General features: G+C 38.2%; 1 protein-coding gene across 2 annotated transcripts in view; it reads right to left on the bottom strand.

The window, feature by feature from the left end:
• Positions 1-805: 805 nt before the first annotated feature.
• Positions 806-17,903, bottom strand: part of hipk3a (homeodomain interacting protein kinase 3a) — a 37,698-nt gene continuing 20,600 nt past the window's right edge. Inside the window, exons 3-16 of one of the 2 annotated variants that reach the window (XM_084095535.1) lie at positions 15,767-15,890; positions 12,329-12,448; positions 12,146-12,232; positions 11,524-11,705; positions 11,274-11,433; positions 11,055-11,178; positions 10,502-10,623; positions 10,238-10,356; positions 9,985-10,146; positions 9,375-9,671; positions 8,772-8,918; positions 8,421-8,677; positions 6,171-6,301; positions 806-5,352 (exon numbers count right to left, since the gene is read on the bottom strand). In XM_084095535.1, the coding sequence (XP_083951661.1) occupies positions 4,924-5,352; positions 6,171-6,301; positions 8,421-8,677; positions 8,772-8,918; positions 9,375-9,671; positions 9,985-10,146; positions 10,238-10,356; positions 10,502-10,623; positions 11,055-11,178; positions 11,274-11,433; positions 11,524-11,705; positions 12,146-12,232; positions 12,329-12,448; positions 15,767-15,890 (2,461 nt within the window). In that variant the 3' untranslated portion in view covers positions 806-4,923. The remainder of the gene's footprint in view (positions 5,353-6,170; positions 6,302-8,420; positions 8,678-8,771; positions 8,919-9,374; positions 9,672-9,984; positions 10,147-10,237; positions 10,357-10,501; positions 10,624-11,054; positions 11,179-11,273; positions 11,434-11,523; positions 11,706-12,145; positions 12,233-12,328; positions 12,449-15,766; positions 15,891-17,903) is intronic. The other variant, XM_084095536.1, reaches the window with a different exon arrangement.

Consider the following 17,903-nt stretch of genomic DNA (forward strand, 5'->3'; position numbering starts at 1 on the left):
ACTGATGAACGAGAGGAAGACGACCTCTGCTGGGTTTACATGAGGATGACTGCTGCTCATGGATAGGCCAATACTAACATGTTCATCGACATCATGCTGTCTGCTATTGTGGGAAATTCTACGAAATTCCTTAGGATTTTATATATTATCAGACTTTTTATAGGCTACTGTCTTTAAGTGGTAATTTTTTTTTATCTAAATAATATAAGTGGCAAAATTATCATTAAAAGAATGATAATGTAATCGTATAGTATATTGCAATGTCTATAAAGCAAGAGGTTGACAGTTTCAAAGTTCTGAACTCATTTCATAGTTAAAATACCTAGTTAACAACAATCCGTTGTTAAATGTTAGTTAAAATATACATTATACTCAACTAAAAAGTGGACGATGTAAGGGAATTACAGCAATAATTTGATTTGCAAATAAATAACCGGGTTTTAAAATACGTGTACTTATTAAAGAGATTTTAGCAGAATAAATGTCCTTGTATAGGCTACTTATAAGCATGTGTTACATAACAACCGGAAGCACCGATATAAAACGTCATAAAAAATTGTGATTCCATCCGCATGATGGCGCACTTTCGTCAGTTTCAAGTTTTTTGGCCTGGTACAAGATTAAATTTTTGTTTATAATATAATATAATGTAAATTTAAATATAATCTTCAGAAGATAATCTTATTTGTGATGAGAAATTTTAAACAAGTGTTTTCAACAAAAAAAGCATTCATCAAGCAAGAACATATCACATTCTTCATGTTCAGTTGTCTTCAAGTTTTCTTTAAATAAAGACAAACAAACATTGTGTGCCCGCAGCAATATATATTTTAATTCAAAGTGAATTTTGACAATACACCATAATTTCTTTAATTTGACACTCACCAATAGTCACCAGGAAAACCCGCTTTCTGTGACAAAGTACATAAGGCTTGGTCACATATAAATCACTGAGAACTAGAGAGAAATACGACCGCAAACTGTAAGAGACATTACATCAAAAAAAAAAAAAAAAAAAAAAGGTTCCCAGTCCTCATATAGTGAATATTGCACAGTGCAGTGGCTACATGGCAAACTAATGTAGCATAGAAATCAAAAGCAAACGGAAATCAGAAAGCCACAAAAAATTTACAAATATGAAAACAGTAACAGTTCAGATTTAGTCAATCAAGTCTGTTTGCTCTTAAGTCTAAATATTATCCGATAACTTGCAGTGAGATTTAACTTTTACTAAAATATAATCTGCAGAGGAGTTAAAAATAGATCTAAAGCAATCCAACCCAAATCCTACGGCAAGTGTTACACAGTAGCACATATGAAAAATACAAGGACCCTGAATTAACTGTACAAGAAGATCTAAAAGAAAAACATGAATCAAAGAAAACAAAAACTGTTTGGTTTGGGAGTTTCAAAGACATTTCGACTTTAGTTTCGTTTGCAGATCCCTCTGTCCTTCACGTTTACGCCAAGTTTCACTCTTATTAGGTTGGGGTTGGTAGACCTTGTTAGAAGTAAACCATTTCGGAAATGTTTACTTGCAGTGAATTAATGAAAAGAATTCATATAATGTGCGCATGAGTAGCAATTCGGTACTCATCTCTAGTGCTACATGCTGAATATAAAATATAGGGTCATAATGCGAGGTACGACACCATATTTTGGACTGTACCTCCATGAAGTCGGCTATGCTAAAGCAAAAATTCTGATCACGTCCTGTGAAACAAAGGGCAATGTTCTTTCTACTTTACAAATGGTGGTTTACATTCACAGTGTATCATGTAAAGCTTCCCAAATACAAGAAAACCGTGTCTTGGGCGTTTAGTCAGCATAATAATAATAATAATAATAATAACAACAATCCCTGATATCATTTCATTATTGTTTTGTTGTTGTTGTTGGTCATAAAAATATAAATTAATCAAGCATGATTGGATTTCCTTTCCACGATTTTGAGAAACAAACATCCATTTTTCACCTTTCAGGTGATTACTGCATTGCATGAGTATAAAGTTACACTCGCTATTGGTTATCAGGTTATCAACATCCAACAGGATTACGATCTACGAGCAACTGGTCGGTAACAGCACTTCAGTTATGACTATCAAACACTGCAGTTACGCTTTCATCCCTCGGTCAAGCATGAAAGCGAGGAAGAGGCTGGCAGGCAGTGTTTGAAAAAGGGATATAAAGGTCTGACGCACATTTCAAAGGCACTAAAGCAGTGTCGCTCGCTTTTAAGAGCAGGGACCGGTGCGAGAATGAACACACCCATGTAGAATCGCCCACAAAATGACAACGGGTGCCCTAATAACTCCTGCTTTTCAGAGTTAGCGAACAGTCCGCCTTAAAACATAAGCAAAACGTGCATTCTGCATCATTTGTTTTTTTCCATTTCTTAACACATGAATATACCTGATACACCTTTTTGTGTGCATTTCAATGTAAAATTATAATAAGGGGGGGAAATGAAATCAAATAAAAATTCTAAGCACTGTAGTTAGAGATGCCCAAATGAGTTTTTTTTGTTGTTGTTGCCCAACCCTAAATTTTGTCTAGCTTATCAAACGTATCAAGTGCTAATAGGATTACTAAAATTAAAATATTCTGAAATGGCGAGATGAGTGGGTCATTGAATACAGAATTTATACCGATACTTAAAACAAAAAAGTTAAATCTATCCTGCAAGCTATGCTTTAACAAAATGCAAATATACGTACTAAGATAGATATACACCAATATGCATCTAATACGTAAGATTAGCCCCAAGATAACAACAGATAAAACACTGATGCAAACAAAACGTAAAATACAAAACCCACGCACACAAAAACCCCAAAATCTCCATTACTTGCAATACAGTAGTTACAATGACACTTCAAAAAAAGAAAGCAAAACAGAAAGAGGCATTAAAATGCTTCTGATGCCAGTCAGTACGGTAAAACCCAAAAACAAACTAACGAAAAAGAAAAAAAACCATCTCACTTCTATTTCAAGGTAATTAGACATATATAAAAATAAGAAGGCTAAGAACAAAGTTAATCATCTAATTTCACAGCTATTATGAAGTGGCAATCAGTATATAGCAGCTTATCTATGATACATTCAAGAATAAATGAAACAAAGTCATAACTTGCCCGAAAAAGCTAAACATCAACCTCAACATTTTTACATAGATTTTTCTGTTAAATACGGCCTCAACTACACTACGTTCGAGGTCTACGCTAAAACAGTAGCTACTCTGCTTAAGAAATTAATTACTGTCTTTGGTGTAGCGAAAGCATAATTACGAAAGAATGCACCTAATGAAAAACTCCAATCTAAAAAAGAAAAGAAATTCACACAGAAAAAAAAAAAGCTATTTCTCCCTGACGGAATGTATGAAATAAAAACAGCCAGCGTCAAAAAAAGCAATTAAATGGTGAGAGAGGGAATACAAAATCCAATCTTTTCACATGCATCTATGAAGAAAATTGCACACGATCAACTCTCGTCTTATAAAGCACTGAATACTCCAGCAATGATAGACTTTACAGTTGGATACTCAATACTGAATAATTCTGCACAAAGCAAACATGAAACCATACAATATCATCAAAGAGCTATCTGCTGATACAAGTCCAACACCGATAACACTTCTAACTCTAAAAATAACAGAACTGATGGAAAGAAAACGAAAAACACACACCGAAAACTATGGATTGTATTGCAGTTTCATTAAACAGTGTAAATACTATTAGATTAGAAACAGATTATCAAATATGAAAGTACTCAAACGTTTCTATACATAGTTCATCGGCCTCTGCTACAGCGAAGCACGTTATACTCGAAAAATCAAACTCTGCTACCACTCAGCGTAATACATCCACCTGTAAATACCACACGCAAAAGGACTGTATCGCTTGCGAATAATGCGCAAATCATCTAAGGCGTTAAACACATTTCGCCCTGTACAAAAGGTCAAATCATGAGCCTGATCGTGCACTCGGCAGGCGTAAATAGCCAATCAGGTGAGATTTTACTGACACCTATTAGGGCGTGTTTGGTTCGACACCCAAGCCGCTTTCCGAACAAAAACTCCTGTCGAGACCCTAAGAGATTAATTAAATAATGATAAATGACACCGAAGTAGAGATTATGTAAGTCAACGAATACGCAAATGCATCAAGCTCGAGAGAGAGAAAAAAAAAAAGATCTATGAAACAGCCCTAATATAAAAATCACAAATAACGATTGAAAATGTTTCAAGTGCTGCAGTCCGGTACACGCATGACTGCACGTAGGACTCGGGGTAACTTGCAACAACATGTATTTTAAGGCACTGTTTATTGAACCCCAAGGATTCAATGCAGCAAGTCTTACAACATATACACAGAGGGTGAAAAGCGACGGTTTGCAGCCCCTCCCCCCCTCCCCCCTTTTGAAGTCCAACATTGGTTTTTGCCCATGCAGAGACATGCAGTGTGACAGAACCTTTTCAACACCGGTCTAAAAAAGAGAGACTTAACACTGAAGAGCATGGGGCTACTACGGAAAAATACAGACGGGTAACATCGGGTCACCACAAGGGGGACTCGCACGCACACTGGAGACAGGGATGGCTTGAACGAGTCACTGTGTCTAACACACACGTCAGAAGGCAATATCGAAAAATAGCATAGGGAAACTGCTGCGGCCCTCTGCCGAGGGTCTTACGACTAGGGATTTTGTTGTATCAAATGTGCAAAAACACATTAAAATTTAGTTTTTGTGTTCAATCCACTCACTCGCTCACGCATCCATTTGTTTGTTTTATTCTCCACGATATCTGTAAAGCTTGATTTGCATCATCATCATCATCGTCAAACTTTATAAGGAAAGGAAATGAAAAGAAAGTTGTCGCGGCTCAGTGCCGGCTGCGTGCGCGTGGCTGCCGCGGGCTCCAGCTCAGATGTATGGGTACTGACTGAGTTTGCTGGGGCTGAGGGGGAAGCCTGCGTAGACGGGCGACGCCACATAGGAGTGTGGGTGAAAGAGGGCTTTGAACTGGCCCTGCGGGAGCAGGGTGGGGGAGGGCAGCAGCCTGTGGTTGATGCCTACGCTGATGCCCTGGTGGTGCACCAGGCTGTAGGCGGGCTGCAAGACGGGCCGAGGGCCCGGTGGTGGGCACGGTGAAGGCAAGAGGTGGGCCACGGGGGCGGAAGGTGGATAGGAGAGGAGGGCGGGAGGTGGTGGGTGGCCGGCCGAGTGTGTGGGGCTGCCGTGGGGAAGCGGGAAGGTGTGGCCGTGCACCGTGGGTGGGATGAAGGCCTGCGGTCGGCGCGGCTGCCGGTAGTTGCCGTTCCACTCCTTGTGGCAAGAGCCGTAATGCTGGACCTGAGCGGGGACGAAACAAAACGATGTCAATTTTGTTCCAAAATTTTAAATATCAACTTAAAACTTCAAAACTTCCCAATTTGGACAATTCCTATTATTGTGGAGGCAGATCTGAATGAAAGCTTGAAGCTGATTGTAAGAAAAGCGGACTAAATTATTAGAGAAGTCTTGCATTTGTCACCAGAGAGAAGTTATTTTTACTGGAAGATTGTGTAGACATTTTGATTGAAAATTACAGTCAAAAAAGAAAACTAAATAAATATGCATGGACAAACATTCACAATAAACATGCATTTACAAAATATATAGGGTAACATTTCATGCTGACTTTAAAATAGGATGTTGGGTGGCTCATAATTTTTTTTAGATTTAATTAACCAATAGCTTTAGTTTACATCATTGTCACAACTATGATCTACTACTTGGTAGTCAATTGCAGGCACTATTAGTGGGTGGGACATGAATGGTGGTTGGAGTCATCAATATTTTTTGGTACATTTAGATATATAAAAATATGCTTTTTTGTTTGTTTAAAAAGTTAACAGACAAACTAAAAGGCACAAAACATCAATTTTGGATTTCATAAGGTCCTTAACTAAATCTTAAATAAAAAGCAAAACATTTGAATCCATGTGCTGTTTGGGAACTAAAAAATTGTTGTGGAACAGACTCAGCATATGGTTTCATTCAACATCAGCACTCACGATGTTTATTTTAATAAAAATAATTAATTTAGTATGATCTACAGAGCTTTTCTCTACGTTTTCAATTTGTACAGCATTACCGAGAGAAGTCAAAGAGAGTTAAACCCGACAGACCTGGCCAAAGCCTGGCGGCTGTGGCTGGAATGAAGAGCTCAGTTTCTGCTGGCGGGGCAGCGTGGGCGTGGAAAGGTGGCTCAGTCGTCCTGGGCCGCAGCGACCTCTGGACTGGCAGGAGGATTCGAAGACTGCAGAAAGCAGAAAAGACCAAAAAATGACTGATCAATAAATAAAAGGGATAAAATGAAAGAAGGATAACTAAACTTAAATGCAAAACTTCAGCTAATAGAAATGAACGCTTGCAGTTTGGCACAAGAACTGCAACTTGTACGAACTGAATTGGCTGACGTTCTGTTCACAAGGAAGTGATTTAAACATCAAAAACAACAAGTACAAACTTAAAATAAAAACTGACGACCTACCAACTTATAAACAAATTTAGATAGCAATGTATCTAAAACATAAACTCTCTTCAAACTTTCCATGGACACCCCAAAAGGGTAACATGCCATGAGAAGCCTTTGAAAGAGTTTACCGCTCCAGCAATATTTCTTTCATAGCATGCGTTGAAAACAAAGCATTGGCTCCATGTAGGAAGCAGGAAAGATATGCTTTGACACGAAAGGGGGAGGCCGGGAATTTCTTTTCCAAAAACAAGTAAAGAAATTTAGGGCAGTCAACACGCAGAGTAAAAATGAATACAGGAATGAAAAGATCACAGGTATGGGAGAGGAAGCTCAAACCGAAAGGGTCACTCAACACTGGGATGTCGCGCACAAGACACAGGGTCGCAGTGCACGTTATACCCATAATCACCTGCGATAGCCTCTGTGACAACTTCCTGTTTCTCTCCTATGACCTGTAAAGTAGACATTGGCTGTGACCACACTAAAAAAACTGGTTGTGCAGAAGGAACTTTGTATTAATAGCCCAACTTTAGACTGGAAAAAAGTCCATTCAGAGAAACCAGTCTGTATACCACACAAAAAAAAAACAATTTCACAAAACAGACACTGTTCAACAGTACGGAATGAAGCAAGTCGGTTTATATTTTTCCCACGCAGCTATGTAAAAATCTGAGCTGTGGATGTAAATGGGATGCAAATAGCACTTCAAGAAACAGCTGTACATTAACCTGCACAAGACAAAGCACCATTACAGGTTTGACAAAAGTTGATCTATTTAGACAGTTTCTTGAGGCATGATGGCACAGAAAATAATTTTGACCATCCTTAATTTAGTAAAAAACTTTTTTGTTGTAATGCACTTACACAACGGAAGGCTATTTAGCATAGCACTAGGATACAAGTTAAAAAAAAAGATATAGCCAGGACATTTAAACATTATCCCCAAGTTTCACAGACAAGGCTTAAGCTAGTCTTCGACTAAAATGCATGTTTGAGCTGTTTTGTCTCAAGATGCACACCAGTAATGTTTTTTTTTTTCCTAGGGCATGTATTTAAAAGCTACTTAAATACCCTAATTGAACTCCGGCCTAATCCTAGTTTAATCTAAGCCATGTCTGTGAAACCAGGCCATTATGTTTTATTACAAAAAATGGTAAGAAAGTGCTTGTCTGTGCAAAGTTATAATCCAATCCAAACTCACGTCATGCAAAGTAAACTTTCACACAATACACACACAAATAACACAAAGGGAGATGAGATACACTACCGTTAATGTTTTTTTTCTTTTTTTTACTCTTTAAATGTAACTTTTATTCAGCAAGGACACATTAAATTACAAAACACTGCTATTTTTTAAAAAATGCTGCTCTTTTGAACTTCCAATTCATTGAAAAATTCAAATTAAAAAAGTATCACGATTTCCACAAAAATATGAAGCTGCACAACTGTTTTCAACATTGACAATAAGAAATGTTTCTTGAGCAGCAAGTCAGCATATTAGAATGATTTCTGAAGGATCATGTGACACTGAAGGCTAGAGTAATAATGTTGAAAATACAGCTTTGCATCACAAAGAGAGAGAGAGAAGCAAACATTGTTTACATGAAGCAAACTCCCAACGGCAGGAATTAGTAGCACTTTAACAGCATGGAAAGATAAAAGGTTGATTTAGATAATGCTTCAGCTCAGATGAATTCAAAGCCCCATAAACTTCCATAGTAACAGTTAAATTTTGTGTTGCTTTTTACAATCTGAAGGACAAGTTGAAATTATTTTCTGTAATAATCGACAGCAAGTATCAAACCCAAAACATTATTTCAAGAAAACAGACAACTACCGTTTCACTTTCATAAAAACTTTATAAAAACTAGTTATTCTTCAACATATGGCCGGTCCATACCTGTGTGGTGCTCACTGTTGGGATGATGGTTATTGTTCAGCACTCTCATGGGCGGCACCACCACGGTCCTCACCGCAGGTTTATTCTGCCTTATGTCAGGGTGTCCACGCCTAGCCTGGGGTTCCTGGTTCTGGTTCTGATTGGTCAGGAAATGTCTTTCGGGGAAGGGGCTGTCATGGGGCCCTAGGGAGGAGTCTGAAGGGGGCGAGCCGTCTACCGTTTCACACCCACTTTCATGGCCGTCATCTTCTGATATACTGCAGTAGGGCAGAGGAGGGAAAGAACATCAAAATACATACAGACTCAACCTCACCTCACAGTTCTACTGGTGTTGAACATAAAATGCCATACCTGCTGGGTCTTTTGCATGGAGAAGGGCTGGATTGTGCCGAGGCTGAGGAGCTGGTGCTGAGACTGCTATCGGGACTGCTGAGGGAACACACTCGCTCCATGTTCAGAGAGCCTGTGCATGCTTCACACTCTGGACTGCCCTTACACCTGTCGAAGACACATGCCACTCAGTTTAGCAACAAGAGCTATATGTATGCAAGCTAAACAGAATTAAAGTCCACTACTGACAATATTTTCTAGTCGAGTTTTATTTAGTAGCATTTTATTTCCCTGAAATCTACTTACAATGTCAGTCAAGATGTTTTACACCAAAACAGTCATAAATTAGCTTTACATAACCATTTAAAACCTCTCACTGAATTAAAAAGGGTGTACTTGCTTATGCGGTTTTAAGAGTTCTAAATGCAAATGACTTATGCTATGATTGGTTAATCTATTTGCAAGTAAAATAAGTCACACCACGCCTGAATACTGAATATACACTACTTTTCTGTTGGAAAGAATTTAATTGTTTTATTTAGCATTAAATTGATTAAACATGACTTTTGGACAGTGATGTATGTTGATTTGTAAACGTAAGTGCATACTGAGGGATAAACTCACTTATTAAGAGAGCACCTCTGTGCTTGTTCCTCTTCATCTGTGCTGCTGCTTATACTAATAACGCTAACCACCGGACTGGGCGACTCTCTGATGATGATAGACTCTCGTTGCTGATTGGCCACTGCTGCCTTATAGCACCCCTCTTCCTCCACCTGCTCCGGTTCCTGCTTCACTTGGGCCTGCACTGTTCTGTCAGGAGAACTCTGCTGTTGCTCCACACTCGCCATCCTGTTCGCCATCTTTGGTGACGGACACACTGAGGGCTGTGTGTCCGTGTAGTGCGAGACATTCATACTCCTAAAAAGCAACAAGAATGAATATATTTATCTCAACTCTGCCTTTCAGCTAAATGTTATGGATCCTTTTCACCTTTCTGGGGTTCTCAGAAGCAGAAGTCACAATAGTAATATTACTAATTATTACTAATAGTCCACTGTAAAATGAATAAATAAAATAATGTTAATAGCTGCGGAAGTGCGTCACAGTCTGTGAAAAGGATCCATTGAATCAAAACCGAATTAAACTCGAATTAAGAGTATCATAAGTTTTGAATAGAGGCCAAGGCATCTCACTTTTGAGACCCTGCCAATGACTGTAGGCTTTTGCTCACCTGTTCTGGCTGGGTTTGTTCCTCTTGTTAGATGCAGGCTGAGGCCAGACCACATGAGCGATGCCAATGTTTATAGGCTGATGGGCTGACACAGCCATTTGGCTGGGAACAATAGCCTGGGTCATCACCGAACTGTAATGGTTGCTGTGTGGCCGCACTTTCCTTTAACAAAGAAAACAACGGTCACCGAAATGCTCAAGAGGTTACGTCAGCGCATGATATTTAAGGGGCAGCTCCTTCTTGATGATCTTACCCCCAGTCTCCTCTCCTCTGCGGTCCAACGACAGTATCGGATGCCAAGCTCGTAGCAGGTGGTGGGACCTGCTGCCAAGCTGGCACTAGGATCTGTGGAGTTCTGTTGGACCACGGCTGCTGAAAGGTCAAGAAAGGACAATGCTGAACCTTTGTAATGTATCTTGCTTCGTGTTAAATATCGAAACTGGTACGTCAAGATGGATAACAACCCTTGGCTGATTTCCATTATTTTTCCACAGTATCTTGTGAAATAGGCACTTACTTGTGCTATAACTCCTGGTCTCATGGGTAAGGGCTGAATAGCTGGGGCTTGGGTCACCAGAGGAAGAGTGTTCTCCATTCTAACCGAATATCCTCCTGGCTGATTTGGGTTTGAAGGGATTCCTGTAGAGTCAAACAACCAAATTAACGTCTCCATGTGGTTTCTGCCAAAATAAAATCCTGATGGTTTTAAAATGAAAAAATTAAGACAGCCATAAATATAAGAATTGACATTTTTATAGTTGTACTGTAAAACTTATTTATTATTATTGTTATTAAATTATATTTATTTTTATTCTACAGTGAAATATTTGTAATATTTCTTTTTACTAAATAATGGTAATTTTATTTTTTAGAGTACAATTATAATTCATCATTGTATAGTCATAATGATATATAAATCTTTTGCCCAAATTGTTGTGCCCTACAATCAAGCATTGTAAACCTTGACCTTTTTTTTTTAAAATACATTTTTTAAAGATCGTGTGCCCTCGTGCATCCCTAGTTCAAATTATTATGTGCATCCCACTAGAAGAATGTGAATATTCCAATACCTTGAAGAGCAGGAGGGCATAGAATGAGCGCCTGCTGAAAGGAGTCGTTACACCCAAACTGGGAACTTCCTGTCTGGATGGGAATTCCAGGATGCACTACAGGTGGAGCAGACGGCGGCAGAGTCTGTAAAGGTAAATAGATTAATCTCAGAAATAATCTGTCGTTGTCTTCTTGCTTGCACTTAAACCCTGAGAACTTTTCAGAGCATGCTGTTTTACCTGAGAGTGGACAGATGGCATTTTGTTGAAGGCGACAGTGATATTTGGAGCACTTGGAAGAGTCACAGGCTTCATGAGTGGGGGTGCTTTGTTGCGGTTGAGAGTATCGTAAATGCTTCTTGAGTGACACACATCCATGATGTGGAAACAGGACTGGACACTGTTGGAGACACGCAAACGATTTCTCGAGAATGACCACACAAATTAGACAACAATCAATGAAATTGCCATTAAAAATGTCAGGACATACTGGTTGCAATGGAAATCCATCAGGTGCTGCATAGTGACAAAAGGGTGAGTAAGTGCATCTGAAGGGGCGATTCTCTGATCGGCATCAATCATCAGCATCATCTTCAGCAGGTCCACGAATTCTCTCCTGTCAGCTTTCTCCGCCAACTGGTCACAGCCCTCCATGTTAAGCACAAGATTCACCTAATAAATACATTAAAACAATAAAAACAATAAAAACAATTATTATCATTACTTCTACCACATACAATCATTTTTATTGCTGTTATTATGCGATTAATAACTGTCATTATTATTATTATTATTGTATAAAATAAATATTATTATTAACAAAACTAATATTATTATTAAATTATTATTATATGCAATATTATATATTACAATACAAATATTATATAATTATGTATTATTTTATATAATTATTAGAACTAATTACTGTTGGTTATTATTGGTCAAAATTATCATTACAAACAGTATTAATCATAGTAATAATTATTGTTAATATCAATAACAACAATTATAAATCAATAACAATAATTCCAAGTTCTCAACACTTTTCTTGATTTCATATGCAAGCAAAAACTCCATAATTTTAAAGCTAAGCATGATTAATGAGGTCTTACATGTCCAATGTCATCCAGACAGCTAAAAATGTACTTCCTCGCCTCCTTGGACTTCAGTCCTGTTTCAGTCTCATGTTCTTCAGTCGTCTGCAGAAACAGGAAGTGTGTTTGAAGTCATTACATAAGAAATTCACATCAAAACTTTATGCGGAGCAGACAATAACTCAATCCATAGACCCTTGCCTTCAATCTCCAGGTGGCGTATGGTGACTCGGACTCCTTGCAGAAGAATCTGGCCGTCTTCGTCCCCACATTCAGAAGCTGCTCACCTGGCAACCCTTGAGTTTGAGAGATGTAACGAATCTGCAGAGATGTTTTCAATATTAGTGGATTTCTGATAAAACAAGTAACGCTAAATCCATCTGAAAATCCCTCATGACATAAATCCTTTGATTTACAAAGCATGACAAGATTGATGATGATGGTACTTTTCCACTATTCCAAGAGGAAGTAATTCAAGATAAGGCTGGTCAGGAATAGGCAGGTCCCTATGAGTGGTATGCAGCAGGGGAATTGTGTGCCAAAATACCAATGAACCATTCAGAATGGTATTTTGTCTTGACAAGTATATTTGTATCACAACCCTAGTGCTTACGAAAGATAAATATGGCTCAAATTTATTCAGAAGGAACAAATATTTTAGATATCACCCAACCATGCATGTTCAGGATGAAACAAGATGTTACAAAGCACAGGGCGATATCAATCGACAAGAACCAGCAAAACCAGCTCTGATATGCACAACAAAAGAGACAAATATAAGCAAATAACTTCTTCAGTTGTTATTTCAAGCTCAGTTTCATCAGCTTCATGAAGGCTAAGCTCGGCGAGCTCAGCGTTTAACTCTCAATACAGAGCGCAGTATGGGGTCTGCTGCTCCTCAGGGCTTTATTAAGATGCCAAGTCAAGATGCTGGCCACTCTTTCTGCCCACAACAGATGTCAAACCTCTCACACCGAACAGACTTAATGCAAGCCAACGCAGGGCAAAATGTGTTCTTTACCATTTGGTTGACGCTTTTAATCCTGATTAATTTATAGTACACCACCTGGCACCTACAGAATAGTACATGGACGGTTCCCATCAAGCAACTTGAGGGAAACGGAAAGTTTAATTGGAAGTGAATGACAACAGGGTCAGAAAATGAACCATGGGTCATCGTAAATGCCACTGGAGGTGATAAAATAATATCCTGAATGTGACAAAAATGCTTAAATTTACAATGTGAGTGTGAAAAGCCCCATATAGTGCATTTCACTGATATTTTGCTATCTAATATTTGATACATTTAATTTAATTCTAGGCGTAAGGTACGCGTTTAGTATTAGTTTAATGTTTCTGAAGTTTTCATTCAGCCTTTTGAACTTTCTAATGATCAAATAATCCTGAAAGGGTTTTAACAGTTTCAACAAAAATTAAGCAGCATAACAGTTTTCAAAATTTACAATAAGAAAAGTTTAATGAGCAGCAAATCAGAATGCTTTCTGAATAATCATGTGACACTGAAGAGTGGCGTAATGATGCAGAAAGTTCTGCTTTGCCATCACAGGAATAAATTACATTTGAAAATATATTAAAATAGAAAATATTTATTTTTAATTCAAATATTATTTCCCAATGCTACCATTTTACTGTGTTTTTAACCAATAAATGCAGCCTTGGTGAGCATTAGAGACTTATTTCAAAAACATAAAAGAAAAAGATCTAACAACCCCAAACCTTTGAAAGGTAGTGTATCTTGTGTATCATTAACAGCTACTTACTGTAATGTGGATGTTATTATGCATTCACTTACAATATTTCATTTAATTGTTCATGCAGAGAATTTGTTTCAAATAATTAATAGAAATTGAAGTATTTAAAATACACAGACAACACAGTGTGTGTTAACAGTTAAAACATTTTTTTTATTAAAGTGCTTGTGAAAATCAATTACAGGGGAAAATATTGCCCTCGGTATTGGTCATTCAGTCAACAAAGCACTGAAAATGCATTTCCAGACATGACCAATGACCTTAAGACAGCCTTGTTTTTCATTTGAATAGGTTTAAATAAGTTGTCTGACTAGACTTTGTAGTAATAGTCTCTTTGGTTTTCATCTTTAAACATTATACTACATCACTCCCTTTTAACTACCTAGATTTGTTTGCCAAAGCACGCTTTTATAAATCTATGACAGTAACGAGCGATGACTTCATAACGCAAATAACATCACAAAGGCATTAACGGTGTTTGGTTAACCATAGCGCTGTCTTCTTAGGGAAAGCAGGAGCAGTCCAACCCCACCAATGTATGAGTCTCTGTGTAACAACACCATTGTTCTTGTTGCCTTGGGAAACCGAGTATTACTGGTCAGCGAACTCTTCTGACGTTCGCCTTCAAGCGTGCATCTGTTGCTTCTCAGAAAGACTGTGTCATAGTGGGCCTCTACCAGTGAAAGCACAAGCCACCACAAAGCCCTCTTTGGCTGCTCGCTCTCATTCCTCTTAGTCTCTTCCTCTCTCGACTATGACGCCACCTCTCCTTTTACAAGCGCTGAGGCTCAACACCGCTGTGTTAAACAAGCAGTGTTTATGGCATCTTAGGGGTGTTATAGTGACATGATCGGGTTGCCAAAGCGCTGCACAAACACAGAGAGCGCGCTGAAGTGAGAACCTGCTGATAGTGCAGAGGGAGAGGGTGTGTGTGCGAGTGGGGCTTTTGGTTATAAATACATTCTGCTGTGTGGAGTGGAACTGGACCCATTGCTGGCACTGACAGGCGGCCCGAGGGTTTGTGGTCAGCAAACCCAGTCCAGCTTACTCTGACATAGCCGGATAGTTTTGCTACTGTCATATGTGACATTTACACCACCTCCGACAACTGGTTTATCGGCAGCACTGGTCCATGGTGACCATAAATGTGCTCACACATTTGAATGTGTGCAAATCATCTTTCAGGTTATGTGTCCATGACACAATCTGTAGACATTGGGTTTTCTGTACTTGTTTGTGGGAAAATTAGGAATTCTGCAGAATGGATTTGAATACTACATTCTCAGGATGATTAATTAAAAATATTTCATTAAATATATATATTTTTTTATTAGGGTAAGCTCAGGATGATTTCTTAAAATAAAAAATACTTCATTTGATTTTATTATAATAGGGTAAGCCCAGGATGATCTCTAAAATAAAAAAATATATCTTTGAGATCATCCTGGGCTTACCCTATTAAAATTACATTTACTTAAATTAAAGTTGTTTTTTGTGGCAGTTCCTAGGGGGCAAAAATCTAGATAAACTCAGTTTTCCAAAATCCACTATTGGTTAGTCTCTATCTAGCATGCTCAAACTGGTTTCACAGTTTGAGTTTTGCAACATGACTCTTACGACATTGAATTCAAGTTAAAATAGTCTAGGTTTTAAAAACATGTCAGGAGACCCATAGACCCCGTTCCATTATACTTGAATGTATAGTTTTGCACAACCCTGCTGCTAATTATTTTCTGTTTTGTGAAGAAAAGTTATCACAAAGACTTACACTGAGGATAAAAGCAAATGATGTCATACTCTACCACACATTAGCATGGCCCCAAAGCAACAAAGTGGGTCATTATCCGAGATCACTGCCTTATCTTACCTGGTCATACTCCAGTGCTCCAGGATAAAGTGGCCAGCCCAGGAAGAGCTCAGCGATGACGCAGCCAAGTGACCACATGTCTATGGCCTCACAGAAGGGTAAGCCCAGGATGATCTCTGGAGCCCTGGAACACATTATCAGAAAATAATAAGAATTAAAGGAGTTGTTACCTTGACAACAGGCTGTTGATTGAAAATAGTGGAACACGCAATTACAAAAGCTCCAGAGAAGGAAAAAGATGCATTTGTTTGGATGAGCAAAATTTAAATCATGCAAATCATTATGATAATGTCAAGATGATTTATACACATTTAAATGTTAAACGTAACATTTGACGTGATGCAATGACTCAGTTTTGGTTTGACACATCTATGCAAGTCACGTCTCGCGCTCTTTAAGCTCAAGAGTCATGTTTTCTGTCCATATTGATATAATCTTGAGTCTAATGACGCAGGGCTCCTGTTCTGATGCAGCGAGAGTCTGCTGTTGGATCGGGGTTTTGACGTCAATGGGCCCATACACATCTGCTACCGTGACAACCAGAGGGAAAGTGCTGGCTGCCTAGCGACAGATGAGGACGGACCTAAACACCTAAACTGGATGATGACAGAGTCGAGGAGTCTGATGACACAATTAACCCTGGTCACCATTAATAATCAACTACAGAGCAAACTCCTCATGCACAGTTGCTAACAAGCTATGCTGTTTGTCCGAGCCTGTTGCTCCTAGATCAAGCGTGTAGCACCTAAAGTTAAAGGGGACACAGTTAAAACAGTAACTTTTGCCACATCTATTGATACAGGAACACGTCATGCTAGGTCACTAGTAAGCGACTGCAACTACCAACAGGACACTACTTATGCGGTAACAAAAGCCGCTGTGAATAATTCACCGGTGGCTTGGCAATGTGAGACTACCTTTTTAAATTCGAAACTTTGAAATTAAGTTACAGTTAAGGTTTCCATTATTGCCTGTACATTTAGGCCATTCTTAACCAGCTCAGTCTTCATAGTCAATGGTGTTGCAGAAGCACATGCTGTGATTCATTTTAAGCTGCACAACCCATTATTTGCACACACATTATATGATGCATTATAAAAAAGGAATCACAGCGTGAAACAAACACGTTGCAACGCTAGATATATTTGGCCAGCTGTCAATGGACTGGACTGCTTTAAGTTATTCATATGCAAGACTAGAGGAAAAGGGGGAAAAAAAACGTCCGGCCATATAATCTTGTTAAGTGTGAAGCTACATTTAATTGTTTGCAGTTGAAAAATCCAATAAGCTTAAGTAACTTGTGTGTTCCTGGAATATCCAATCAATAAGCATGATAACATTTAATAATAATTATAATAATAATAATAATAATAGATAATGAATTATATATTATAATAAATAATTAAACTAATTTAATAGTATAGCTAAGCCCAGGCAGAATCTGCAGTTATGTTTTGTTATAAAACATTTAAGTAATAGCCTAAAACCAATAATAAAGTTATTTTTAAAATAGGATCTTGTTTTTATTTTAAAAAATGCATTGTAGGTATATTAAATGATTTATTATTAATAATAAATCATTTAATATAAGCTGCCTAGACAGAGTACACAGGGTTTTTCCTTCATATTTTCTCCACTGGTTATAAAAAAGAAATTTGCAGAACGGGTTTAAACATAATAAACTGTGGTAAATGGAGCTAACGGTAGAGCTACGGTTTGAGCTACGGCTTTCCCGTAGCTCAAACAGTAGAGCGTTGGCTTTCCCAACCGAACCCAAGGTCATGGGTTCAATTGCCAGGGAAAACAAGAACTGATAAGAATGTAAATGTGTACCTTAAAAATACAATGTAACTCGCTTTTTGAATAAAAGCGTCTGCCATGTAAATATAAGCCATTTTTCATAAAATGTCCAGCATAAACCATCTACGTCATTATATAATATGAAATTACCCATGCCATAAGATTATGGTCTTATGGCAACAAAATAAGAATACAGTTGTTGAATACAACTCTAGACAGACCAGACAGCTGATGTTTCAACAGAATAACTACAGTTTCAAGCACGAGAGGCTATTTTTTGCCCTGGTAACGGTATGGCTTAGCTGACAGTACAAACATGAGTTTGTTTGGCTCTGTG

The sequence above is a fragment of the Abramis brama genome (assembly GCF_963993115.1).
Source record: "Abramis brama genome assembly, chromosome: 20".
NCBI lineage: Eukaryota > Metazoa > Chordata > Actinopteri > Cypriniformes > Leuciscidae > Abramis > Abramis brama.